General features: G+C 45.9%; 3 protein-coding genes across 3 annotated transcripts; 2 read left to right on the top strand and 1 right to left on the bottom strand.

Annotated features, from left to right (window-relative positions):
- Positions 1-3,931: 3,931 nt before the first annotated feature.
- On the top strand, positions 3,932-5,840 carry otulina (OTU deubiquitinase with linear linkage specificity a). The gene is made up of 3 exons (XM_086191446.1): positions 3,932-4,140; positions 4,301-4,422; positions 5,188-5,840. The coding sequence occupies exons 1-3, from the start codon at positions 4,027-4,029 to the stop codon at positions 5,603-5,605; spliced, it is 654 nt and encodes a 217-aa protein (XP_086047572.1). The 5' UTR covers positions 3,932-4,026; the 3' UTR covers positions 5,606-5,840.
- Positions 5,841-6,470: 630 nt separating this feature from the next.
- On the top strand, positions 6,471-16,018 carry LOC147241470 (uncharacterized). Its single transcript, XM_086191089.1, has 11 exons — positions 6,471-6,812; positions 7,306-7,606; positions 8,525-9,106; positions 10,098-10,274; positions 10,547-10,861; positions 11,580-11,665; positions 11,762-11,868; positions 11,963-12,106; positions 12,724-12,846; positions 13,923-14,192; positions 14,703-16,018. Exons 2-11 carry the CDS (start codon positions 7,458-7,460, stop codon positions 14,910-14,912), a joined length of 2,163 nt encoding a protein of 720 aa, XP_086047215.1. The 5' UTR covers positions 6,471-6,812; positions 7,306-7,457; the 3' UTR covers positions 14,913-16,018.
- Positions 16,019-16,869: 851 nt separating this feature from the next.
- Positions 16,870-27,336, bottom strand: ankha (ANKH inorganic pyrophosphate transport regulator a). Its single transcript, XM_086191090.1, has 12 exons — positions 26,931-27,336; positions 25,744-25,960; positions 25,408-25,526; positions 25,072-25,155; positions 24,797-24,967; positions 24,458-24,592; positions 23,033-23,125; positions 22,851-22,943; positions 19,108-19,237; positions 18,860-18,983; positions 18,676-18,775; positions 16,870-17,728 (listed from the first exon to the last, which is right to left on the bottom strand). The coding sequence occupies exons 1-12, from the start codon at positions 27,024-27,026 to the stop codon at positions 17,600-17,602; spliced, it is 1,491 nt and encodes a 496-aa protein (XP_086047216.1). The 5' UTR covers positions 27,027-27,336; the 3' UTR covers positions 16,870-17,599.
- Positions 27,337-27,803: the final 467 nt, after the last annotated feature.

The following is a 27,803-nucleotide window of genomic DNA, read 5'->3' as shown; positions in this document are numbered from 1 at the left end:
AGGCCGCTCTGCCCTCCATCATCCTCTCATCCCGCTGACCTCTACGCACAACATAGGATGCTCACAACACCGACAGACAAGGAGAGAAGGAGAGTGATTGCATATCTGAAGGCATGGAACGAGAGAAAGAGAGAGAGAGAGAGAGAGGATATGGATGGTAGGGGAGGGACATGGTCGGACACGTCTTTGCTTTCTTATTAGTGAGGGCCTGTTCGGACACTTTGGGCCTTTTTTATAGGTCCATGATGAAACCCCTCTTTGTGCATCGGTGGAAAATGGCCGGGGGGAAATCACAGATGAGAATCACTCAAAGACAGGAAGATGTCAACAGGCCCATAATGATAGCTGATGGCTGCAGAACACTCTCCCCTTCTCCCTCTCAGCCTTACCTGCCCAACTTGAACCGCTCTAGAAAACATAATTAGAGGTAAAACAGATAGATGGAAGCTTTATCTCTTTGTTTTCTATAAGCAGTGTTCTTTGTTTTATACATCTGGGAGTCCTTTTCTTTCCTCGCAATCTATCTTTCACGTCATGGAGAGCAGGAGGAGGAGCAGAGCTCCCTCTGTGAGATGCCAAGGTGCTCCCAGTCCATTGTGCTGCTGGCTGTCAGGTTAAATTAGGGAGTACAGGCTCTGTGAGTGTAAAAAAATCAATACTTGATGGAAGATTGCTCCCCGGAAAATCTGTTTTGATTCCAGGATTAATTCTTGACCAAAGGCTCCAGCAAAATGACATGCCATTAGCCTGAAAATGAACACATTCTGCAGTGGAAATTGGATGGAAATGTGTCAGGTGATTGCCCAGGCTGCTTGTTTTGACTCTCTGAGCGAGGGGACTGTAGGTGTGGCTGCTGCGAATGAGGCCTCTGGCCGACTCCATTTCCAGAACGGAGACAACTCCGCCGTGGCCTTGGAGTATTCTCAAGGCCATTGTTGTCCAGTGGCTGCAAATGCATTCCACCAAGGTGAAATGAATTTGCCCGCCGTCTTATCTCTCCTGTGTTTTCTATAAAGCATGACATGAAGAGTGAGAAAATCTGAAAATAAAACAAGCTCTCTATCTCCTCACTCAACAGCAATAAAAGGCAGGCCAGATGCATTATTGATGAGTGAATAATGTGTTTGTCATGACCGATGATATTTTCTTGTTTGAAAAGTTAAACAGGAAGCTGGAAAGACGCGCTGGACGGTGATTTGAACAGCCGGAGCGTTCAAGCTGCACTAAATTAAACATTTGTATGGATGTTCAAGTGTTTGATGATGGAAGAAACAGCACAACAAGCACACAATACATCACTTCTGACATTCTAACAACGTGTTTTTGACCCTAACACACAAGTTTTTATCCGAAAAGATTCTGATAAAATCCATAGTGCATTTATATAATAAAAATTTCTTGAGTTGGATTTGTTTGATTCCCAGGAAGAGTCAATAATAAAAGGCTTTGTTAGATTTTTTATTATTTATTCGCCAGTAAAACCACAGTCGACACAACAGTCCTGCTCCATTTGGTGACTTCAGAGCCATGAGAAATGTGATATAATAAAATGTGTCGTTCGTCACGTCGTCTTCCAGGTCACGTCAGTTGTGCTGCTGAACTGTTTAAGATATGTGTTTTAATACCACTATGGACACTATTAAGGTTAACAGTCTCTTCAAATGGGCAACTTTTTTCAAGTGCTGTCCAGATCGCAGACTTTTTATTTTTGTCTTCAGCTTTGAACTCTGCTGAGCTGCTGAATTCCTTTTGAAATTGATATTATTATGAATATCTTTATGATTACTATAACGAGTATTGTTGTTCTTATTATAGTGTCTATTATTGATTATGATTCATGGGGTCCTTTTGTGCTTCTTGTCTGTCTGATTTTTTTTGGGGGGGGGGGGTTCATTATTGTGCTTTGTAAATAAATTGCGTTTTGAAAAGTATTTCATTATTCATGTTTCTTTTTTTTTATCAACCAATCCATAAAAGAAAACAGTGGCAGTGGTTTCAAATACTGGAGTCAGAGGAAAATGTGTCGATGGTGACGATGATGAGGTTTTAAGCAAAAACACTAATTAAATCAATATGATGTATATTTAGATGTGAATACATTTTAATGTGCTCTTTGTGGCGGTCGTCGGATTGGAATGTAATACTTTGCTGCCCCCTGCAGGATGAAAATATTACTCTACCGCAGAGGAAATGAGCCTGACAAGCAGGGCAGGCAACAAAAACTTCAATATTGCTACTTTTAATTGTCCAAAAATACCAGAGAGCAAACGACAATGATTGATAATGAAATAATACCAAAATAAAGGAGATACAAAAACAAAAATACTCGAAAAACTTGTTTCTATGTTCAATTCTTCTTTAACTGTTTAAAAAAATCGTTTTCCCCAAATACGTTAAAAAAAAGTTTTTTTTTTGGGTTGATGATAATAATAAGAAGAAGAAGAAGAAGAAGAAGAAGAAGAAGAAGGGGGGGAGGGGTACAGTGAAAATAGTTAAAAGGAGCGCTCTACCAGAGCCACCATGCACCACAGAATGCACATACAAGAAAAGATACAATAAATAAAAATACACAATAAGTAACTTGAGAACAGTAAAAATATAGAAAAAAGGATTAAAAAATGTGCAAGATGCAAGTGAAAAAAAAGTGAGAGGTGCAAAAGGAGATTTAAAGCGCAGAGAACAAATTAAGGTGCAGTCCAGGATGAGGATGTTTGGTGGTTGTTGATGGGGGGGCGGGGGGGGGTGTCCAGAGAGTTGTGTGTGTGCATTAGCTGTGTTTGTGGGTGTTGGCAGTCCTGATGGCCCAGGGGGAAAAAAATGTTCGTGAGTCTGCTGGTGCGGGACTTAATTGACCTGAAGCGCCTGCCTGAGGGCATCAGGTCAAACAGGGGGTGGGCAGGGTGGTGGGGTCAGCTGTGATGGCCTTGGTTCTCCTGAGGCAGTAGGATGAGGAGATGTGTTCCAAGGTGGGCAGAGGGCAGCCGCTGATTTTTTGGGCGGTGTTTATTACCTTCTGCACCACCCTCCTATCCTCTGCTGTGGAGCCAGCGTACCACACTCCCAGACTGTAGGTCAGGACGCTCTCCACGGAGGAGTGGTAGAAGCCCAGCAGCAGCTTACGGTCCAGGCTGTTCTTCTTGAGGACGTGCAGAAAGTGCAGCCGCTGCTGAGCCTTCTTCACCAGGGCCCTGACATTGTAGGTCCAGGAGCAGTCGGAGGAGATGTGGGTGCCCAGGAACTTGAAGGTGGCGGGGGGGGGGGGGGGTGCGGGGGTGGCAGTGCCTGCGGGTGTCTGGAGGTGGTCTCGAACCGGGCAAAGAACCTGTTTAGCTCCTCTGCCCAGCTGCTGCTGCTGCTGGGGGATGAGAGAGGGGGGTGGCCTCTATAGTTGGTCAGGGCCTGAATGCCCTTCCACATCTGACGTGGGTTATTGTCCGTTAGGTACCCCTCTATTTTGGTTTTGTAGGAGACCTTGGCCTGTTTGATGTCCCTTCTCAGGTCAGCTCTGGCGGTGCTGTAGAGAGCCTGGTCCCCTGACTTGAAGGCAGAGTTCCTGGCTCTGATCAGGGTCTGGACTTCCCTTGTCATCCAGGGCTTCCTGTTGGGGAAGACCCGTCTTTCCTCTGTAACATTTCTTTCCTCTGTAACAACACAATAATAATAATAATAATAATAATAATAATAATAATAATAATAATAATAATAATAATAATAATAATATAGTATTTACTGCTGATGCTGTCGTGCCACCAGTCTCTTTTTGTTTACTGTTACCTCGTTGTCAATCATAATATCAAGTCGCATGTACTATTTCTTTTCATATTTTAATACATGTGAGAAGTTCGACGACGAACAGAAGGAGCGAGACTACGTGGACGTCACACCTCCAGTAGGTGGCAGCATCGTCCCATTAAAGACGCAGGTGCCACCGTATTGATCACCAGTGAAGTAGAAGCCAAGCATTTTGCGACACCCATGGGACGCACGCCGATAAGACACAGCCCCACCTGACGGCGAACAGATACGATGTCGTGGGTCCGAGCGGTGTCGAGCGGCGGGGAGGATGTTTTTGACGAGAATGCGGACGAGCTTCATCTGCAGAGTAAAGAATGGGTGTCCAGCATGAGGAAGCGAGTCAGGGTAACAGCTAGCAGCTAATCATGCTTACTACACTTGAGTGGCACGTACGCAGTTACACTGTTACACGAAATACAACACTGTTTAGTCTAACACTCCTAATAAATAGATTCACCGAGGTGGGTCAAGTGTGTGAGTGACCAACTGTGGGTGTCGTGGCTAGGATGGGTTCGTGGACGGTGCTGACGCCGGGGAGGAGGCCTCGCTCCAGGTCGGCTTCAACATGGGCTACAGGGATGGAGCCGCTCAGACGGTGGCGGTGGGTCGCCTCAAAGGGATTGCCAGGTAAAATTCGTCCTTTACTGTGTTTAATTACATCCTTAGATTCATCAGCACGCAAAACTGCGCACTTTTCTCATTGGTTGTTTGAGCTTCAGTCATGAATATAAAAAACTATCCGCACTTCAGAGTCAAAAGCTAAAGGAAGTCACGAGAGCGTCTCGTGTATCCGTTTTAGCGTTTGTTTTTACACGTTTTGTTGCAGATCGCTCCTTTCACGTCTGCGGGTTTCTAAATATCCTCCAAATGAAACCATCTGTACAGAAGAAATGTTCGAGCTCCCTGCTGAATGTTAATTACAGGGTTTGGTGATCATCCTGCGTGGTGGTCACATGGGTTTACAGCACATCACTTTTTTTTGTTGGTTTTTAAATTCATGCACATTAAGTCAATATAACGGTATTTTGTATTATGCCCACGTGTTTTTGATTACATGCATGTAAACCAGTTGAAGCAGACTTACTGTGTTGAGAGACTTTGCTGGTAATATTCGAAAAATGATCAATTCCAGCACTTAAATGTTAGTTTTACCTTATTTAGCACTGTATGTTTATAAAAGGCTAAGTTGATGTTGAAATTGTTGTTTAATTGTTTAACTGTTAACAAAGCACTTCTGCGTGCGGTGTTCTCCTCCAAACACGTCCTCCTACCTGCACAGAAACATGGTGACTCCTCTGCCATTATTACTGGCTGGTTCCGCCGTCAGGTGGCTGTCCCAGTCGCTTCTCTATTGTATCTGACACTGTTGTCTCTTTGTGCCTCATGTCCCAGTGCTATATGGTGCTGGTGCCAGATCCAGCATCCAGAAGCCCCCATCCCGGCCTCTGTGAGTGACCTCCTGCAACGGGTCTCGCAGCATGAAGACGCAATCAAGGACAGAATCAGGAGGGCTTTGGAGAATCCCACTCCCAGCGTGAGTGACGTCTCAGAGAGTATGGACGATCTGGAGGTGGAACAGACAGGTCCCGGCAGATGTGGTGAAGGATGTAAAAAGACAGACTGCTGCGGGAAAGGAGAGAAAATGGACCTGGACTCTCCGCAGCAGAGGAAGTGCTCAGGGTCCAGCGACGGCTCCATTGGGTTGGCAGAGAGCCTGAAGAACCTCCTGCAGCTCTGCATGGATGTGGTGTCACAGCTGGGACTGCCGCAGGAGCTGACGGCTCATATAGGAGAACTGGAAGACATTTAGCACCGCCGCCGGCTTTACCAGGACGGACCACATGAACTGTGAAATAAAAAAGGTTGTCGTGTGAATTTCATACAGGCTATTGTATATCTTGTAAAGTGTATTTTTGCATTTGGTTGTTTTCAACTTTTGTATACAGTGGTTGAAAAATAAAACTAGATTTCCCATATTTTACATAATTTCTGTTCTCAGGCATTTATTTACATTTTAGCCCACATTAATTGAAAATAGCCTCTATATCATGTAACTACAGTGACTTTGAATCAGATATAATGTAGTTATACTTTGCAGATATTACTACACTAAACTATATAAAATAGAAATATCATTAAATGTCTATAAAAGAGGTGTCTTATTTTTCTGATATATGTAACCTGAAAGCTGTTGGGGAAAAATATTGAAATATTTGTGAACTGAGGAAGCACTGCAACCCTATAAAATGAGGTATGTAGTATTTTTTCCAGTCTAACAGTAATACCTGATAGTGGTTTGGTGTTGTTAGGCCACATCATATGGAAGCTATTGAAAAAAAGCCCCTATTATTTTGTATGCAAATATTTACATAATATGATTTTAGAAGACATTTGCAATTGTAAAAGATGTGCCATTTGAGTTAAGTTTAGTGACACTTTTTAGTTTATTCTTTATTATCAACAGGTCATCAGCAAGAAGGTATTGAAAATAGAAACGGTTGTGTGCCGTTCAACTATTAATTTATTGATGGACCGTTCACCGTTAAAGCAATCCGCTTGGTCGTTTGTTAAATAAATAAGCAGCTGTAGTCCATCCTTACCCAAACTGAACATTTGAAGTTGTGGAATTTACGAGAAACACCTGAACGCAGCATCACTGTCGGCGGCGCAGCCGAGGATGACGTCATGCGCGCAACTCGAGCCGTGACCCTGCCGCTCTCGCTAATGCTAGGTGCTCGAGCCAACAGATGTTCCAGACAAAAAATACCAACGAATGCCAGGCGTTTCGTAAAATGTACCGCTGTAGACGAGGGAGTTCCTGCCAGCGTAGAAGGTTCACGCTGCGGCCGCGGTGCGACTCCTGAGTGGCGTTCACACCCAACAGCACACGTTTGTGTTATAAGTTGACGCCTGCTAGCTGGCTAGCTAACTGAAGCTTATTTTCCTAGTAACCGCAAGTGAAACGACCACCTGAGCTTCGTGGTACAAACCCAATTGGACACCATAGGTCACTCAAGGTATTTGTTGTTGTTGTTATTGTCATTTTGTTGGTGTGTGTGTGTGGTTTAACCAGCCGGTGACAGTTGAAACTGCTGTGAAGTGTTTTTATCCATGATAGTGTTCACTTCCCTTTTCAGTATAAGTGACAATCATCGTCCGTCTGTGTGCTGATGTCGACTTTTAATGCTGCGCAGTTTTTAATGAAGCGCCACATACTTAGACAGATTCCAACCTTGATTTGAAACTCAGCATCGTCTTCAACAGAGCACTGAACACCTCATTGGACAGGTGTTTAATCTTTATTTTTGGATGGTTAATCTCACATGCTCACTCATGGTCCAGATTAAAATGGAAATAACAATTATCAAAATTGGAGACCTTATGAAAACACAACGTGAAATTTAGGGGTGCAAGTGAAAAAAGTATTGGAATATATGCTGATAATCTCATGCTCCCAGCATGGTGACATTTGATATCTTCACTTTCACTGATTTTGCTTGTTACCTTCAGGTTTTATCCCCTGCTTTAGCGGCAGCTTGATGCTCCTCATCATGGACTCCTGAAGTCTTGGGCCTGTAGCGACACTTCAGGTCGCTTGCGTTTGTTTTGGACCAGAGGTCACTGCTTGGCTGCCTGACCTCCCAGCCTGAGGGAGCGAGCAGATGGGGAACAGCTGCTGTCGTGCTGAGAGTCCCTGTGACAGCGCAGAGGAGAGGAGCGGTTTGCTGAAGGACGACTCGAAAAACATGGTGCCCGTCGGTGAAACCGCTGTGGTGGGCACATGTGGGCCTGAAGCAGATGATGACATGAGGTGAGATGAGCCCTCCGCCAATGATGCCTTTGTTCTGCCATGTCTTCAACCGACTGTTGGTTGACATGGTGTTCACGGAGCAAGCTGAAGTCAACATTTTAACCTCAAAGTCAATTTTAGAATCCTACAGATTTTAAGTGGTGAAGGGAGTGAGGAAATGTTTTACCAAGGAGGAGTTCGGAGGAGGACAGCAGCTCTTACTAAAAAAAAAAATACAGACACTAATAGGAACATCCATCCATCTTCATCTTATTCCTACACATTAAGGGTCGCAGGGGGGCTGGAGCCTATCCCAGCGTCAACGGGGGAGAGGCGGGGTTCACCCTGGACAGGTCGCCAGTCCATCGCAGGGCCAACACAGAGAGACGAACAACCATTCACACTCACAGTCACACCTACGGTCAATTTAGAGTATCAATCAGCCTCGTCCCCAAGTGCATGTCTTTGGACGGTGGGAGGAAGCTGGAGTACCAGAGAGAACCCACACAGGAACAGGGAGAACATGGAGACTCCACACAGAAAGATCCTGTGCTGAGTCGGGACTCGAACCCGGAACCTTCTTGCTGTGAGGCCACAGTGCTGACCACTGCACCACCGTGCAGCCCTAATAGGAACAATTTTAACTAAATACGATGTTTATGCTGGAATTTTTTTTTTTTAAATGTCTCAGAGTGAGAAGAATGAACCCACTTACAGGGTCATCCTGCAGCACTCAATTGATTCCCCTCTTATTTCCCCCACACCAAAGTACAGTGTCAATATGAAAATTTGCTTCAAAATCAAATTAGTGGTCAAATATCAACTCAGGGACTTTTGTAAAGAACAGGGCTGCTACTCCGGATTTCCAAGCTGATTTCTAGTGAAGAGTGTTGTATCTGTGGTGTAGCGTCCTGATCCTCTCTCTGTTGTGTCGCACAGGAAAACAGCTGATGAGGCCAATTTAAAGGTAGAAGAAAAGGCCGAGGCTGATCAAGTGAAGCAGAATCACGAGAGCGGAGAGTTGGAGCGCAATAACGCTCAGGAAAACGGATCCTTGAGGAAGGAAGGCAGGCGGATATCATCGCGTTCTCCCGGTAAAGCTTCTGAACTGCAAGACAACTCCAGCAGAGAGATGAAGGAAACTCCAGCCGAAGCTGAGATCCTGCAGTGCACTTTTCCATCCCTGTGTAAAGAAAACCCTCCAGCTGAGTGGGAAGATTTTCCAGTGACAAATGCAACAGAGGAAAATCTGTCGTCTGTGCAGGACAGAATTTCTGATGGCATCTCCCAAGCAGCGGAGGCAGAAAACCCTTCCCACGCTAACGCGGAGAACACGAGTCCTAATGATGATGTTGATAATGAAGAGAAAATCACGACAGAATCTACTTTAGCTGATACAGTAGCAGAACAGCCTCAGAACAGTGACGTGTCATCTGTGCCAAACCCGGAGCTGAGTGGAGCGGCTGGTCAGGTGGCGTCCGTCGCTGGGCTCCATCAGGAGATCAGCGTGGAGTCCAGCTGGTAGGTTTCTACTCCTGTGTTTGATGTCATAGATGCACGAGCAGTATAAACCCCTGCTTACCAAACCCAGAGCACGTCACCTGATCAGAGCACGTCACCTGATCCCTGGGGTGTTTATTAGCAGGGTCTCACAACCAATGGAATGATTTGATGGAATTAAGTGTAAATATTAGCAATTTTACACAGAACAGGTTCTGAGGCGATCGTGATCAAATCATAGATCCTGAAGACTGAGCACAGCTGTCAGTGGTGTATTCCTGCACACATCCAGACACGTTTCAATCTGATTGTGTTCCCGGGAAATAGTTCAGAGACGAATGTTTCGTCTTCTTGAAATCATCTTGATCATCCTCTCTGGATCAGATAACCACAAGACCTACTTTTAATAAAATCATCCATATCTGAAAAATGTAAGCAGCGTGATGCAGTGAGAGTCATCGCGGTCGTGTATTTTAATCAGAGAGATAAGCGTTCAGCTGCCGGGATGGTCGGCACTGTGCTCTGCATCGCTGCTTCGGGTTGGAAGATCTGTTTTTGGCAGCTGGGATTTGTGAATGGATCGTGACGATTCCGTGTTCAGAACTTTAAATGTAGCCTCTGTGGTGGACGCACACGCACTCTGAGCGCTGTGTTCAATTCTGTTTAATAATCAGTTTGAATGCAGTTGTCTGGTGATCCAGTTGATAGAAATGGGATAGACAAAGTACTGGGAAAACGTCTCAGTATTTAAAGTTACATTGCAACAGCATCACCTAGAATAAATCCAACAGATTAGATAAAACTTTTTAATTCTTATGAAGGGAGGAAAATGTCTGTATCTGTGTGTAATTTATTGGCAACTGTCAGTTTGGGGATATTTTTGCTACACCAACTTAGCGGTTCAGTGAACAACTTAAAAAAAAACAAACCCACAGCAGCCATTCGTACAGGTTTGAACTCAACACATGCCATGAAATTAATAGTTATCTGTCTCCTGTTGTCCGGTATCCAGCGGTGCAACTGAGGACTCTGGCAGTAGAAGCCCTTCAGTGTCTAAGGAGGCTGATCCTGAGGATAAAAAAAGCCCAGAGTGTCCCGAAGCTGAGTCTGCAGGACGTGACCACAGCGGTGAAGAAGGAGACCGAGTCAGGGAGCTGGTGAACACAGCTGGAGCAGCCACTCACCAGAGGTCAGCGAGTTCAGAGTTTGTACGATCAAAACAAGATGCCTTTTTACCCAAATATGTGCTCTTGTTTTTTATTTACTCTCTACGACCACAAGGGGGCGTTGACACACCACAGGCTGATTTATGAGACTTTCCCTGTATTTTGAATTTAGCACTGTTTCTTCATGCCTCCTTATTTTCATGCACATTTGCTGATATACTTTTAGAACTGTAGTCAACACTTGTTTATATATAAAACTAGCAAAACAAACAAAGTGTGTGCTCTCTCTCTCCAGGCCATTATCTAATCAGGATGAAAAGGCTGATCCAGTTTGTCCAGATGTGGTCACTGCCTTGGAGGACATCAGACAGGATGTTGTGGAGGAAATTACTTTGGACATGCAGAGCACAGTTGGAGATCTTCCCGGAGAGGAGAACTTTGTGATGGAGGAGGCGGGGAACGTTCCCACAAAGGCCGAGAAGGATGTTGAGGTCCAGGAGGCAGCTGGAAAAGATCCTCAGGTGGCGGAGATCCCACCCTCTGATGTCCAGGCTGAAGACGTGTCAGCCAGTGAGAGGGCCGATTCTGCTGAAGAAGGTTTGGGGAACAGGTGGGTGGAGATAGTTTTTCTACCTCGTTGTCATCCTGAATCAGCGGGGACACGCAAAGATGTGTACGCTAATTCCAATCAAATTATATTGTTATGTTTTTAGTGCTAATCAGCCTTTTATTTTTCTCTGCAAGAGTTCATTAATTTCACAAGAAAAACTACGTTGAACTCTGTAAAAAAGAATAAAAGGAAGAAAAATCAGCCACATACTCCTGGAGATCCCTCCAGACATCTATCATGGTTTCAGGTGCATGTTAGACAGGTCAGGTAGATAGATGGGTACGATTTATTGATGCTTTCCTTCATTTCTGAGGAAAATGACTCAGACTTGTTGATGAGAAAATGTTGGATGGTGTGCGGATCCTAATTGAAGTTTATCTGAAGTCGGCTGTAGGTGTTGAACGATGCACCGTTAGCAAATGTTTTAGCACATTGGTGCAGAAAGAGCAACATTCGCGTCCACCTGGATGCAAGTCCCAAGTTCACGTTTGGCTCTGTTTTGGTCTCCACCTTGTAAAACACAGGCTATTAGCAGCTACACGCTCCAAGCTAAATGGATGCTTTCCTCTGTGGCCAGCGAGCTGCTACCTTGTCAGCTTTCTTACGTTGCTCAGGAAATAAACTGAAACAAATGAAGGTGTCGCATCGGTCCAGTGAAAGACGTTGAGGCGAGCTGTTATGTTGCACTGATGGGTTTTGTCTTTTCGTTTGGTCTTAGTGAAGAAGATCTTTACCGAGGAGCAGAGGAGCTGTCAGCGTCACACAATAATGAACCAGGACCACCGCCCGCGCTAGAATCTACAAGTCAGTCCACCTTTGTGGCACCAGCTTTGATGATATCACTGTGATTGTGATCTCTGTGGTTGTGAACGTGTCCATCACATCCTCTTAACTCTCCAGTTCCAACGGCGGACGAGCGATGCAGTTTGGCGCCGGCGGTGAATATTCTGTCCTACAGTGAGAGGGAGTGGAGAGGGAATACTGCCAAAAGTGCTCTGATTAGAAAGGTCGGTGTCTAGAGGAAGGAGAGAGTCTGCTTGTGTGTGTCAGTGCAACGGCTAAGAGGCTTCCTGCGGGGTCTGTGTGTGTCCATAACCTCAGGGTTATAAAGAGATGTCCCAGAGGTTCGGCGGCGTGAGGAGAGTCAGAGGGGACAACTACTGCGCCCTCAGAGCCACGTTATTCCAGGTGCTCTCCCACAGCACCCGACTGCCTGCTTGGCTGCAGGAGGATGACGTAGCCGAGGTACATGCTACATGTGTTTACCTGCATATGTTGGTTTCTTTGTCTCCATCTGTCAGCAGAATTACACAAAAGGACTTGGGCCAATTTTCACAAAACACGGTGGATGTTCAGACCTGTCAATCACTCAGGCATGCAAAGACTGAAAGACATTCACAATAGATGTCAGGAGCACAGTTACAGGCGCTGTCAGGCGTCAGTCCTCGTCTGGAAGACTAAATTGAGGGTTAAGGAAATGTCTTGGAGTGTGCAAGGAGCAATTCAATGTTCAAGAACATTCCATCAATGAGGCCCATTGTGTGATAAGGAAAACTTGTAAGAACACATTGTGACATAATAACTGGTTAGGCTACATCCCCCTGCCAACAAAAGAGTCCTAAACGCCCCAGAAACTAGTTAGTATTGTTTACCGCCTGGTCCCTCTGTTTGTCTGGGAAGATCATGAAACGTTTACCCGCGTTGCCCCCTAAACGCGTGCCGTCTCTGCTGCTCTATCCAACACTCAGTACCATTAGTAGCCCACAGCAATTCAAGGAGACGGACTAACTTGCCTAATGGCAAAGTCTTAATAGTGTCGGGGCTTCAGCTGATCTGATGGTTTCAATGCTGTGTGTTTACAGCTCCTGGAGGAACTCGAGGGGCTGATAAGTCAGTGGAGATTTCCTGGAGAGTGCTTCCAAGGAGATGGGACCCGAGATGTCGGCCAGCAGCTGAAAGGCTACGTGGAGCTTCTCCAAAACAAGGTAGCAACGTCATTTCCCCTAAGAAACATACAGCGAGGAAATATTGTCATGACCCGGAGCAAGTTAACCACAGGGCTATTTTAGTCTTTAGTCTGTGGTCACCGAGACTATTGATAATTATCTGCTGAGCTTCTGGTTGTGATGGCTACCATATGTTGAAGGGAGCTGGTTTGCTCTCACATTTTTTGTGTTTTTTGTTTGGGTCATTAAATCAGTCTAGTAATGCTGTAACGGTTCTGGAGGGGAAGCTGGACCCCCAGCCTCAAAGACACGAGGCTCTTTACTCTCACAGTTTGAGGCCCTGTGATAGAATTTATCATCACCGCCACCTCGTGAGGAATTTAATTTACTGTACACGTGTTTTTATGTCACAGGGAGCTGTGTTGTGCTGTTAGACATTACAGATTCCTCATTTACATGGTTGGTTATTCTGGTTCCGCGCTGTAAACACGTATACAGAGAGTGGACAAAACGCAAAAACAGCCTAGGCTCTCCCAACAGAAGTATCCTTTTTGGAAAAGCTGCTAATCTAATATTCACTGAAGTGATTCGAATCACGTTTTTCAGTCTCATTTCTGACGTTACGGAGGGAAATCTCTCATGAAAGACCTTTTTTGAGCAAGTGGTCCTAAAAGGGTTAAGTAATTAGGTCATGTGAGCAAATTCCTGCATGTATTTATCCGAAGAATCACGAGGTCTGCGGAGACTCGGGTCACCCGGGGCGTGGGCTGACTCCAGGGTAATTTGGGGACATCGAATTCCAAACATGAATTTGAGTCAGGACAAGCATCTCCTGCTCCTTCCTCTCTCAGACGATGCCTAGAAATACAGTGTTGTGGGTGTTAAGCCTCCATCAAGAGTTCCTGTGGGCATTTGTGGCAAATCGAAGAAATTCCCTCAAGGTTCCAGTGAGGTCGCTGTGACCTTGAACTTTGACCACCAATTTTTTCTCTGTTCACCTTGAGTCCCAGCCTGATAACGCGCTGCCTCTGGCCCCCTGCGGTCACCAGCGCTGAGGCGCAACCCTGACATTTTCTTACATTCGGTTTGGCTTCATCTCCTCGATGTCCCTCCAGTGGCAGGCTGCGGTGGACTGTTCCTCGGCAGCAGAGCGGCAGCAGCTGTGTGAGAGCGTGTTCCAGGGAGGAGAGGAGGAGCTGGGGCTGCTGGAGGCGCTCAAGCTGCTGATGCTGGCCAGAGCAGTGGAGCTCCATGACTGCATGCAGGCCGGCGGAAACATCCCTCTGTTCTGCTGGTTGTTGTTTGCGCGGGACTCGTCCGACTGCCCTCGCTCCTTCCTCTCCAACCACCTCAGACACGTGGGACTCAGCGCTGGGCTGGAGCAGGTGAGAGGAACCCTGGCTTCTCTCTCTCTTTTTTTTTTTTTTTTATGTGTTCCAAAACATGAACTGAATGTTCTACTGGCAGCTTGCTAAAGCTCCCAGTTATATAAACCTTTATGATAAACATCACTTACCATAAATTAGCTGCTAGGGTTTTATCCCCCTTTGAATCTACAGTGGGAATAAACAGTAGTCCTGCGAACAAACAAAAACAGCAATTATGGGGCGACAGCGTGAGATTGGGCGTGTAGTCTTCTCATAAAACTTGCCTGGTCTTGTGCTGTTTGCCCTGTTTTCAGCTGCGATGCTTCTGCATCATCAGCAGCAGGAAGGACACACTGTTCAGTCATTTGTTTTCATGCTTCCATTTAAGCTTTTATAGGCACGTTTCCTTTCAGACACCTCACCCATAAAAATATTATGGGCTGATAGCTGGCGTGAGGGAAAACTTCACACTGAGCTTTTGACAAGAATGAAAAGGGCTCTGCAATTATCTCCTGCTCTCTCCTGCAGGTGGAGATGTTCCTGCTGGGCTACGCCTTGCAGTGCACCATTCAAGTTTACAGACTCTACAAGGCCGACACGGAGGAGTTCGTCACCTACTACCCAGACGATCACAAGGACGACTGGCCGTGCGTGTGCCTCGTCACCGAGGACGATCGCCACTACAATGTGCCAGTGGATGAAGCTGCAGAAGCCCCTGCGGAGCTCCCCTCCAGCTGATGGCCTCAGCAGAGCAACCTCCTGCCATACAAACCCTCCTCAGGTCGATCCACATGAATAGATGTACTCCAATTACAAATATGCTGATTTGAGACCCTGTACAAGATGTGCTTTACACATGTTTGTACACACTGTACTGTAAGCAGAGTTTTCTATTTGGGTATGCGTACATGTATGTGCATCTCCGTTAGGTCCAGCTCAGTTTGTAGGGTGTCATTTTGAGTTTCTTCGTAAAATTCTGCCCGTACGACGAAACTGCCAACAGCACAAACACGATGAGATGTTTGGCCTTTACACTGGAATCTTGGCACTTTTATTGGCACCGATGTGTGTTTTAATTTATTATTTTTAATTATGTCTCAGAAACAAATTTTAAGATTTGTCCAGTTCAAGGTGATACTCCTCCCTAAAAGTGTATTTGGTCTATCAGGTACTACGTTATGTGTCTCCAGCTCACTCTTTCCACTCCTGTGTCACTCTCAGGCGCGTCATCTGTTTCAGCACTCAGCCACAGTTTTGCTGCTGTTAGCTGTCAGTCTTCGTTAGCAGCAAGCTAAAAATACGTAGCAGTCACTGTCTGCATTCCGGAGCCAAAGAGAAGAGATGCAGGAGGGGGGGGGGGGGGTGTCTTCATGGGCTCAAAACATGTATTTGTGAGAACCTGAAAGACAAAAGACACATTTGGGTGAAGTGTCGCTTCTAACATCTCCCGCCGGAAGACGATTGGAGGAAGATTAATTGCAGCCTCTGTGTCAGAGGTCTTACACGTGCTGGTCCGCTTGTACGTTTCCTAGTTGTGTGTCAAACTCAATGTAACATGTTGCCTTTTAACCAAGCCGTTCTGAGGAGGAAATAAACGTGCCAATGTTGCTATGGATACTGGCAACAGTCCCAACCACCAGCCTCTGGATTCAGTAGTGAAGGCTCGCTTGGTCCTCCGTGTTGCCTTAGAAATAATGCACAATAAGAATGAATGTCGGGTATTAGTCAAGAGGCCGTTTCCCTGCTGGCCAGAGCAGGTGAAGGTGATACGTTCAACATTGATTATGCCAATTGTAGGAATGTACTTGCACTGATGATTTTTGGATGGCATTTAAATAAAAGGAAAGTACAATAACTTTTCTCTTAGTCTTTTTTCCCTTCTTGTCTGCATTTGTAGGAGGACTACCGGTGAAGCACGTCAGGGGTCTAATTAACCCCAAACATCAGTAGAACCGCTACTTATTCACAGGTGAGCTCCTGGCAGGGGAACCTCCAGCTTGGAGATGTGGCAAAGCAGGTTTTTGACTCAAATCCCTGCATGTGGCTGAGGAAGGAGCGTAAATCTCCGGGGGTTCATCTACACGAATAAATGTCTTCAAATGTACTGTGCTAAACTCAGGGCAGTTGAGCTTGAGAATTTGCTTCAAAGAAATATGAAGGTGTGTGTGAACCGTATTCTGGAGCGAACCAATCTCAAGCAGCAAAACCAGTTTCTCTACATTTAGTGCCGAGACACGGCGCTTTGTTAGTTACAGCGTTTCCTCTTCCTCGTGCACAGACCTGTTTTTGGCAAATGGAAAGTTGTTTACTCTACGTAGTTGGTTTTCATGTGGTTGTGAAAAGTCACAGAGTTTGAAAAGTAACAATTTAAAGGCCTGGTAAAGTTTTGGAAGTATAAAATCACGGAAATTTACTCCAAATACCTGGACATTGGAGTCGATGCAACGTAAAATCTTTTGGGTGGAACTGACTTCAGTACATAACTCAGCTGCATCAAAACACACAAATGTCTTTCGGCGTATCGAAAGTATATGCAGGTAAATTCTTTGACGCATTTCTCAGTTTTATTATTTATATTTATGGACATGAAAAAAGCGTTTTAAGTCGTTCAAAATTTTGTAGTGTAAATGCATAAACTGAAACCTTCCATAACCAATATGACACCAAACCTTTAAGAAATAATGTGAACAAAACGTAATTATAAAGCAATTTATTTGCCAAATAAGAATGTCTATACAGTATATACAGTACATACGACAGTCTGAATACCACCAGGAAAGAACGCTTGGCAAAACAAAAGTAGATTGACTCTCAGACTGCATGGAAAGTGAACAATCATACTGTATTCTGTAACACGCAATGATATAATGAGGGATTCCTGACCCCTCTGGGCAATTAAATATACACGTCGCTTTACCTATATAAAACAACAATAATCTGTACATCATTTCATGTAAAATACAATTGCACAACCCAGCAAGTTCCACAACATCTCTATATTTGAATTCAAGCAAGGCCTTGCTGCTTAATCTTGATAAAACAACATAAAATAATAAAATCAGTATTTTGGCAACTCCACTACCACTCGACAGACGTTTCATTCTTGCCGCTGAGGAGGACAAGTTCTCCTGTCGTTTTCCCTTGTTTACCAGTAAACACAAAGTGGTCAATACGCCCGTGGAGGTGATGATGAGAACTGTTTGGAAGCTTGGAAGACGTACAGATATTTACACGGATGAGTCAACACTTGGGAGGTGCATGGCTTTCTTTACAGTGTGCGTTGTAATGTGATGTAGGTCGGCGACCTGGTCATGATAGTTCGATAGTGGCGGGAGAACCTCTCAAACCAAATTATACCAGGGTCCCCTCCGTCACTGTAACACTCAGCGGTGTCAGTAAAGTTCCACATGGAGGTCACCCTCACTTCACTCCTGCTCCTCCTCCTCTTCCTGGAGCTCCTCGATGGCGTCCATCTGAGTCCTGGAGCACACCTCGCTCATCGGGGCCGAGTCCTCGCCCTCCACCACCAGCTCATTGGACATCTCGTTGTTCTTCTGTGAACACAGCAGCCGACAAACGCGTGAAAACCGTATATTTTCTACTTCCTCCAGAGGGAAGTAACACTGTCATCAAGTGAGCCCGGGGGGAACTAGGGTGCTCGTCACGTGCCGACATTTTGCAACAGCTTCATTCGAGACACGCTGTGCCCAGGCTCGTCAACAGCAAAGATGAGCAAACCCGGAGCACGATACCCTGCAACCACAGTGTCCGGTCATGGACATTTGTGATCACAACACGTAGCAGAACGGTCACATACTCATCTCCAACTGCAGTCCTGGAGGCCCGGTAAGGGCCACCCTGCAGGGCCTGCACGAGTCTGCAGAGACAGAATCCAGTTCTACTAGGAAGTGCAGACTCTAAAGACTTCACTATTGGTTTCCTCTTCACTTTGACTCTCATCCAGTCAGTTGGAGGGGGGGGGGGGGGGGCAACCATGCAACATCTGCACCCCTGCTGCTTGTGGCCCTTCAAGATTCCAACACTGGGCTCAACATACTTTCCTAAAACTGCAGATACCATTAGGTGCTCGCTAGTGTTTCACACTCGCTCTTGCTTGGCCCCTTAATGAGCTTCCCAACAAGTATCACCCACCTGACCCAACACAAACACAGGAGCCAACAGCGCAACACAAACAATGACAGAAAAACTCGGTACATTTTCTAATCTGGACACTCAAATGAAAGATTAGTTGAGCAAAGCCTGAACTTCCTGTTATTTAGAGAATGTGGATAACCTGGTTTCAAACTGGGAACACAACCATGGTGACCTTCAAAACAAGTTCTTTTTACGCCTCAAAACAACGCCTGAAGCTGTTTTTTTTTTCTCTTGAACTCCAAGTGTTGAACACGCCTGATAGGAAATTTAGAAAGCTCAAAATAAGGCGAGTGTGTGTGTGTGTGTGTGTGTGTGTGTGTGATGGCCTAAAACCAGGTGTTCTCACCTGTTGTCGATAAACATAGCAGGCTGCTATGGCAACCATTGTCGACTCCCCGATGAAGCCGGCCAGGAGGGATCCAACCCCGAGTGTGGCCCCGTGAACCCTGAAATACAAAGATTAGTTTGTTGTCTAACTGTTGGACCTGTTTCAGCAGGGTGAGGCCTGGGTCCCTGAAGTGTTGACTTACCCCATATAAGGCAGCACAACCAGACTGGTGATGAGGACAATGATGCGGAGCACGGAGCTGGGGGCCAACACAAAGGTCTTTTTCAGGGTCATGAGCCATCCAGTCAGATGAGCCCGAACAGTCACTGAAAACACACACAAGCACGCACACAGTGGAAAGATCACCCCACCGGTCTACGCTGCGGCCCAATTAAAGCCACACCGGGAGGCAAAGTCCAGCTGGACGCCGGACGGAAACGAACGTCTTACCCGGCAGAGGAAAAAACGAAAAGATTCGGAGCGGGATCACGCACAGCTCGGCAAAAGCGTACTCCACGCTGATGACATCGACCAGGATCTTCTCCGATACTCGAGGGGTCCAGAACACCACAAAGCAAAGCTGGACGCACAGTGGAACAAAAAGCAAATTAATTTTTTTTTTTTTTTGCATTTGCTGCAGCACAATAGAGCGGCGCGGCGCGCCTCATTAGACTGCATCGGGTCATTATCTCAAGGGGTTTGTGATTGAGGGTGGGCCTTTGAAGCCCACATAAAACGAGCCAGCCTGCACACACCACACACACAAGCTTCCAGAAGCAATTGTTGGGCCGCGGGCTGCGTTACCTGAACCTATTATGGTGTGATGACGCCAACAGCAAGGAGTGTTAAACACACACTGTTTTATCTGAACATGAATATGGACGCCTGTGTTGTTTGAGAACACTGGATCCTGCCCTCAGGTGTAAAAAGAGGGATCGCACCAGATGAAAGCACATTGTATTCATAGACTGGAACCGAAACCGCCCAAAAAGTTTGTAGGTACTGAAGTTAATCAACACGTTGTTGCAGAACGCCCAGCAGGCAATGATGCGTTAGGATTTTCCATCCCCTGAACTAGGAGTTGTCCACCTGCTCTCCTCCAGCACCTCCCACTCACACCAGTTGTTTTGGTAAAATAGTGATTTTACCCTTGTTGTTTACTTGTTCCAGTAACTTCTCCATTATTCACCACACGCGTGTTAGACATGGAACGTTGACATTTTTAGATTCTGATGATACTTCACAACAATATTTGAGTCCCCCCCCCCCAAAAAATCCACTATTTTTACAACTGATTTGGCCGATACCCTCCAGGACTGATATTATCAGGAAAAAAGAAGGAAGAGCTCCACCGATCTGCTGGTTGATAACATAAATCTGGATTTAATTAAACAGATTTCTCCTCGGATGATCTGATCCTCCTCTTCTCTGCAAGTATTTGTTAAGGAAATGACTTTTAGAACATTCTGGTTTTCATTTTTCTCCTTCAAATCCAGACCTGGAAAATTGTATTTTCAAACTGGGGGACTTTTCCAGGTTTTTTTGTGACCGTATGACCTTTGATTATAAGAATAATTACTTCTGGATGATTCCATTTGGCCTCATCTTACAGTCTGCCATTGTTTCAGTGCTAAATGCAGGCTCAGACTCATTTGTAAGCCGAAGCCCCGTCTGCCTTGACTCAGCTCTGGTTTCCCTCAACAAGGTGAGACATGTCATTTCACATCCTGGTCCTTCCATATACTCATGTTTCAGCTACACAACATTACTCAGATACTTTCACCCCAAAAAAATAAAAAATCTGCCGGTGAGATGGATTGCGTCGACCTCCTCGGCTGTTTTTCCCTCCGGGTCTTTGCTTCATGTGAACAAGTTGTGGCAAGAGCGAAACGTGTGTGTTTTCAAAGCCACTATCCGCCTGCAGCGCTGTGCCAGAGCACACACACTCAACATGCATGTTTACAGCACTGGGACTCCACATCTGGTGGGCCATTTTCCTCCTCCCCTCTTTACTGAAAAAAAAAGGAAAGCCACAAACTTCCTGTTTTTCTTATTTGGGCTGTTAAAACATCCAAGTAGGAAAAAAAAAAGCTTGATTCTATTGAGCCAACATTCACATGACAGTGAGTGGAGGGCAAATATGAGGCGGGAGAGGAGCCTGCTGACACGCCCAAGCATCTTACTGAAACACAGCAGCGGCGGCAGCGGCAGTGACGCGGCGGCGCTCCTTACTAAGCAGGGAAGTCCACCTGCGAGGTGTTCTAGGAATGGGTTAAATGATATGGTTTATGGGAACACCTATTTTATTAAGGCTGGGAGTGTTGCGAGGGGGACAAAAGCCCCTTTAGCCTCTCCACAAATTCCATCCTAATGTGTCTCGCTCACTCTGCAACCTGAAACCACAACAACACCACGAGAAAAGTACATTCAGTCCGGCAGCAAAGACAGCGGGAGCCCTCATTACCGTGGACACTGCCGACATCATGTCTAAGTTTTATCTTCCTTTCTGATGACACGCTCCGATGCTCTGAGATGCCTTCTGACTGGTCAAGCAGTTTAACTTCATACTTTCTGCCTAACAGCAGAGTGGTTATGCCAGTTTGAGTCTTAATCCACGAACATCTGTGATGCAACAGGATTACAGCAGACACCTCCCCAGCAAGGGCTGCACGGTGGTGTGTGGGTTCTCTCTGGTACTCCGGCTTCCCCCCACAGTCCAAAGACATCAAGAGGGGACGAGGCTGATTGATACTCTAAATTGACCGTAGGTGTGAATGTGAGTGTGAATGGTTGTCTGTCTTTGTATGTTGGCCCTGCGATGGACTGGCGACCCAGGGTGAACCCCGCCTCTCGCCCGTTGACGCTGGAATAGGCTCCAGCCCCCCCGCGACCCTTAATGTAGGAATAAGCGGAAGAAAATGGATGGATGGATGGACCTCCCCAGCAAACAGTCAGGTCCTAATTGTAGGACACCTCAGATTACACCCAACCCCTGACACCACCTCTGCCTCAGCAGCAGGGCCTCCTGCTATGAAAATGAGCACTGATACTGCGTACGTGCTGTGTCACCTAGCAAGGCAGGTCTCCTTGTTCCAGCGGCAGTGGGCTGCTTTCGCATGTTCTAACCACATCCTTAAAAAGTCAGCAAAAGAAAATACAAAGTGTGCAACTCCCTCGTACTCATCCGCACGCACCGTTTCATTTCCTCTTTTATTGCGTCCATGTCAGAGCTCGTATTGAAGGTTTACTATCAGAATCTGAATCCTGATTGGACCTCAGGAGGTTAATGGCTTTCTAACTCATCATTCATGTCTTCGAGCAGCAGTCTCACTTCTCCCATTCAGATGTTGCAAGTCATCCTGGACCCACATCTCTGTATGTCTGCGCTTCGCTGAGAGAATACTTCTCTTATTTTTTTATTGTGACTCACTGTGGTGTAAGGAAAAGTTTGCTTCATCTACAAATTTGTGCACTGTGCAAAAAAAAAAAAAAAAAAAAAAAAAAAAGGCAAAAATTGAGCATGAAAATCTTTTTTTTTCACCATTAAGGATGTAAGATAAGACAAATGTTAACGTAAATGCATAACATTTAAATCTTGACAAGATCTGGCACGTGCGTCCATTGCAGGAGCTCAGCGGGTCTTCTTACCTGCTACACCTGTGCAACCGTGTGTGTGTGTGTGTTGTGGTGTGTATACATTCAGTATTTTTCTAGACATGATCAGTTGCTCTGCGTGAATCTTGTAAAACTCACCGTGTTGCATTTCTACCTCATGAGCCCTCTGGCAAAAGTGAAGGATTTGTTTTCATCGTCTGGAAAAGAGCGTTTTCTCCCTGCAGTTCTGAGAAGTTTCTGTCATTTTCTATGGTTGAGGGACGGCGATGTGACAGAGAGGAGACAGCAAATCGACCAGCAGAGCAAAAATAGACCAGCCCACTCCTGTGGTCAGTGGAGCAGTCCAACTGATTCCAGCAGAAGTACCCAGACATGTCTGGCGTATAAGTGATATCAGTCTGAGAGGAAACCGGCCGATTCATCCATCATCTGATGTTAGTCAACATTTATTTTGACTTTAATTCCAAACCAAATGTTCTGGATTATTTCCACAGAGATCACAATCTGTAAATACCCCCTCTCTCTAATTCACGCCACATCCTGAGAGGATTACAGTGAAACACAGTGACTCATCTTACCGTGAGGGACAGAGCCAGGCAGCAGAACGTAAACTTTTTAATATGCGTCTTGGTGACGGGGCTACCAGCGTTCATCTTGTTACTGGGATTGTTCTGTCAATGAGAGAGAACAATATGAGTGGCGTAAACAAACCCTTCTACAATGATCCGTTACCATGACAGCAAACACAAACGGGGTTTACCTTGTCAAACGCAGGGTACACTGCTCTCAGCTCAGTTAACCAGCCGTAGGGCATGTGACCAACCGGGTATGTCGCTGTGAGCACGGCCACAGCCTGGAATGACAAAGGCAAGACAGCTGTAAGTCATCGGCACGCTACCACTTTAAACACACGCAGCAGAAGTAATGACAGGTGTCAAGACAATAGCGGGACAGAGCAACTCTCCCTTTCCCAGCAACGCCTGGTTTTTCACCAGTTTATGACGGGAGAACGGCCTTGAGCTTGTTATTGTGTCCCAAACAACAACAGGCGTGCTCGGGCTTTACGCAGCCACAGTAGGGCCAGGTAGGAATGTTTACACTCACTGTAATCATGCCCTGAGTTCCACATGAACATGGTGAATCACCCAAACCACTGGCAGCCAGTGTTGTCAATGATTTCCAGTTCATTCTGGTAAACAGCTTTGTATTGTCTCTAGTAGTCGGGGTCTCTGGAAGCCAGAAAGCTCCAGAGGGAGTTTGTTAGCATCTGGCTGCAATAACTTGAGGGGAGAACTCGTCCGCTTGATTAACGGAAACTATAAGCCCTCTTAATCATAACCCACATCAAAACGACAGGCTAGAATACTTTGCTGGTAGGTCATGTACATTTAGGGTAGCTTAATTTTTACAAACGAGATTCAATGAAACAAAAAAAAGCAGCAGAACTGTGGAATTATAAAACCTTACTTATGTTGACTCACTCTAAGTAACAGGCCAAGTGTTGGGGCAATAAGCTTAATTTTTCTGCTCTCCAGAGCCGGACAAGGAGATAGAAACCCTTCTCTCCTCTGTATGTGCATTAGGGAGCTGAGACCCAGAGACTGGTTAACCGCTAGTTAGCTTAGCACAATGAATGCTTGTGGATGGGAAGTGTTAGCGTATCCCCATCAAGAGGAACTTGCTTTTAGCATATGTAAGTATATTCATCCTCTCTTAAAAAGTCAGCCATGATGAGTAGCAGCAGTCTCTCTTCTTGTCATCAACACGTTGTGTTTGTTGGAAGAATATAAACTGAAGCTTTTGAGATGCAGCGTCAAATTACTGCGCCCAGTCAGGAAAGTAGTTCCGAGTGTGTGTGTGAGATTCTAAAATTACAATATCTCCCAAATCAATTGTTTCATAACAAACGTCATTCAGTGTATTTGATTACTTCTGACAGAGGTATGCTAACCTGCCCATCCATTACCATTCATAAGCTAAGCTAACTAGCATTCATCCGGTCTCTGTAGGTCTTCGCTAATGCGCACAGAAGAGTATCTGTTTTCTTGTCTGGCTTTGGGGAAGAAGGACAACAGCATACCCCCCCCCCCCCCCCAAAGTTGAAGTGTTCCATTTAGTAATAAATACTAATAAAATTCTGAAGAACGCGGCGGTAAAGGCTGGTAAACTAAATTAAAAATCCCACCTCTGTAGCATCAGTGGTCCCCTTGAGGTCGCGGGACACAAAGAGGTTGACGATGGGTCTACTGATGCGCTGAGTGGCCAGGATGAGGGCCAGAGGCCACCAGAAACTCAGCATCTTTTTGATAGTGGCGTCACCCTGCAGGGATCAGAAAGGACACAATAACTCAGGTCTTCTTCTTTTTCCGTAGAAAACACACCCAGTTCTTGTTCAAATGTTACAGATGTCTTTAAACACCACTGCAGCTTAATATGCATCCACCTCAGTCATTTCTATAGCTCTCGACTTGCCACCTTTCACATGGAAAATCATAAGAAAAGATGCCCTTAAGTCCAAACTTACTCCGACATCAAGACCGCTGGAGTCTGGGATGACGTCATGAATGTTACAGTAGTAACCCAGACCGACAATGCTGAAACGGACCAAGGCACCCATATACAGTGAGAGGATCGGGATGAGTAACGGCTCCACGCACTCCAGATTACTGTGCAGGAGGATGGCCACGAAGACGATCTACAGAAAAGAACATGAGTCAGGAAAATCCCAGATGATTAACACAAATAAATGTTCAAATATCACCTTAGGTGTTTCATGCAAAACACAGTGTGATTTATCACCTGAGCCACAACATCAGAGATGGAGGCGGAGCCTACAATGACACTGTATTTGTGCTTGAGCAGTATCCCAGCATGAATCCACGCCTGTGAACAGAACAATGGACGGAGATGTCACCCCCAGGAGAACCACAACAAAAACTCTATTTTTGCCATTTCCTCAACCCCAACTGGATGGATGACGGGTTACACAACAGACGTGAAGCGAGGCATGCGTTACTCTCACTCAGGACCAGCACAGACAGAGGATTACATGTTGTCTATTTCAAGGGGAGGTGTGTTTAAATCCATCTCTTGCGTGATTTAATCTGCTCTTGCAGATTAATTCTATATACTCACCATTGCATCCAGTAACGGGAAAGCAGCCAGATACAGGAAAGCTTTTCTCGTCTTGTACCCCACAGATTCATCCACATGGTGGAGCTTATTAATGATGTAGTACCCTAAATCTGAGTAAGCTACAGACAGAAAAAGAGGAAGAGGGTGAGAAATCAAGGGAATCATCTCTATTTTATATTGTTCAGATGCAGCACTTGAACCCGTGAAAGACAGGAAAAAAAATAAGTGTTGTAATGATGAAACTCAAAACCACAGAAACCAAAATTTCTCTTTTACACAATGTGGTTTAAGCCCAGCGTGTCATCATGTTTGCACAAACAACGCTGAAGAACGCACCTATCAAGATATGCAGGACGAACGCGATGACCCCGGCCGCCACCATGCAGAACACGGCCTTCCTGCGATCCCTCTTGCTGTTGACAAACACCAAGCCCACATTCTTGAAGTCGCTCATGGGTCCCGTGAAGAACTTCATCAGGGAGTAGGCCAGACCATAGCTGGCCAGCATTTCTATGGCATCCTCTTTGACTGTGGCTATGCCCCTGTTGAGGGCCTGGAGATGATATTATGGAATGCAGAGGTAAATAGAGAGGTTGAGCTCTGTGACGCCGTAAATTTAGCTTTCATATGCTACCTTTCATTATGTGCAGTCACATAAATAACACACGCATGTACTCAACAGTGACCATATCGAGCTTTACAGTTCAAAACCACTGAATGCCATGATAATGTCTGCACAGGAAACGCCCACAGCACCAGCCAGTCCCTAAATGCAGCATTATTTCCATTAAGTTTTACCTTGACTACAGCTGCCCCTTTCCTTAGCGGGACTGCGTGCTATTTATACCCACAAACAGAGCCATTACATAAGCTTAATCCTAACATCTCAATGTGGGTTTTACCCTCACACACTGTCCCCTGGTGAGGGCAGCCACCAGATGAGAGGAGAAAGGACGGGAAATACGACAAGACAAAACAACACACACACATATTTATATTATGGAGATATATATTTATGCACACTGCGTTACAGGATCCGCAAATAACAGAGAAACACAAGTTGATAATGCAGATGTACAAAGAGCCCAATGCTTTTAGTGAGATATGCGACGGTGGGAAGCATCTTCTCAGAATAGCACTCCGTTAGGGGTCCACACGCATCCCTTCCGCCTAAATAATGTATATAAACAACCTTTCCTGTAGCTTACAGGCTAAGCTAGCTAGAGCTACAGCACAAGGCGGTCCGTCTCTACTTAGCGTCGGGTGACATTTTATGTATTTATTTTGTAAAGAACCGGTCTTGTCAGACGTCTGTACGCCGTTTAAAAAAAACAAAGATTAAGCACGGAGCTGACCGCTAAACCGTTAGCCCTTCCGATGCTTTGCTTTGCTAGCGAACGCAGCTTGTGTCTCGAGCACCCCCCCCCTTGTTTTTTTTTTTTTTGGTTGTAACTGACGCACAAACAAGCAGTGGGGGGGGGGGGGGGGGCACAAGAAGAAGAAGAAACGGCGGCGGACGTTACCTGTTCACCGAGGTCGATGGCAACGTTGGTGATAGCCAAAGGCACCAAGAAACGGAGGAGAGGCCAGTAAGGACTGAGAGATGGAAACTCCACCATAGTAGAAGCCGGGGCGACAGAGCGAGGGGCATCTGCCTCGGGTCTTGATTGATTAAAATGAAATCAAAGATGACGGAGCTAAAAAGAAGTCACCCGTGTGTCTTGCTAGGATGGGAAAGGGGGGTTGGGGGGGGAGCTCTTAAGTGGGGCAGCGGCAGGAGCCGAGGCGCTCCCGTAGCGGCAGCGCTTCACAATGCGTCGGTGCTGCTGAGTGGAGGCGAAGGTCAACGGAAATTTCAGACCGGCGCATCTTCCTCGCAAATCATCATCAAGGGGGTGGGCGGAGAGGCTCGGTGACATCAAACAGCGCCGAATTTAAGAGCGAGAGGGAGGGAGGGAGAGAGAGAGAGGGAGGGAGGGAGGGAGAGAGAGAGAGTGAGCGTCTCGCGTTATCGCCGCTACAGATGAGGGTAGAAACGGCAGTTGGTGTAGATCAGCGGTGGTGGAGGGTGTCGGACCGCGCCTGTGTGGTCTCCTGGCACGTGGGACTGGCATGGCGCTGTGACGTCATCAGCCAGCCTAAACCTGGCTTTTTGTTGTTGTTGTTTTCTTTTATGTTGTTGTTATTGTTATTGTGAACTCACTCAGTGCACATTGAGGGGGCAGCGTTGCGCCCCAATGACGAACACACAACATTAAAAAAGGACAGTTTACCCCCCACCCCCAAAAAAATAGACAATCCAGTTATTATTTCCTCATATTCATACTGATGGAATGTCAGGTGAATATATATATATGTGTGTATAGATATAGATATATACAGATAGATATAGAGAG

Source organism: Aulostomus chinensis, chromosome 21 (assembly GCF_037954235.1).
Source record: "Aulostomus chinensis isolate RoL2024-O1b breed Wild chromosome 21, RoL_Achi_v1.0, whole genome shotgun sequence".
In the NCBI taxonomy this organism is placed as follows: domain Eukaryota; kingdom Metazoa; phylum Chordata; class Actinopteri; order Syngnathiformes; family Aulostomidae; genus Aulostomus; species Aulostomus chinensis.
Note: the sequence above shows the minus strand (reverse complement) of the source record. Positions and strands in the feature narration are given on the sequence as shown.

Excerpts from the sequence above, each read along its gene's own strand:
- otulina (XM_086191446.1), top strand. The coding sequence starts at position 4,027 with ATGTCGTGGGTCCGAGCGGTGTCGAGCGGCGGGGAGGATGTTTTTGAC. Across the intron at positions 4,141-4,300 it reads GCATGAGGAAGCGAGTCAGG|GATGGGTTCGTGGACGGTGC; the intron begins GTAACAGCTAGC and ends TGTCGTGGCTAG. Across the intron at positions 4,423-5,187 it reads CGCCTCAAAGGGATTGCCAG|TGCTATATGGTGCTGGTGCC; the intron begins GTAAAATTCGTC and ends CTCATGTCCCAG.
- LOC147241470 (XM_086191089.1), top strand. The coding sequence starts at position 7,458 with ATGGGGAACAGCTGCTGTCGTGCTGAGAGTCCCTGTGACAGCGCAGAG. Across the intron at positions 9,107-10,097 it reads ATCAGCGTGGAGTCCAGCTG|CGGTGCAACTGAGGACTCTG; the intron begins GTAGGTTTCTAC and ends TCCGGTATCCAG. Across the intron at positions 11,666-11,761 it reads GCCCGCGCTAGAATCTACAA|TTCCAACGGCGGACGAGCGA; the intron begins GTCAGTCCACCT and ends TTAACTCTCCAG.
- ankha (XM_086191090.1), bottom strand. The coding sequence starts at position 27,026 with ATGGTGGAGTTTCCATCTCTCAGTCCTTACTGGCCTCTCCTCCGTTTC. Across the intron at positions 25,961-26,930 it reads CCATCGACCTCGGTGAACAG|GCCCTCAACAGGGGCATAGC; the intron begins GTAACGTCCGCC and ends TATCATCTCCAG. Across the intron at positions 24,593-24,796 it reads CCAGCGGTCTTGATGTCGGA|GGTGACGCCACTATCAAAAA; the intron begins GTAAGTTTGGAC and ends TGATCCCTGCAG.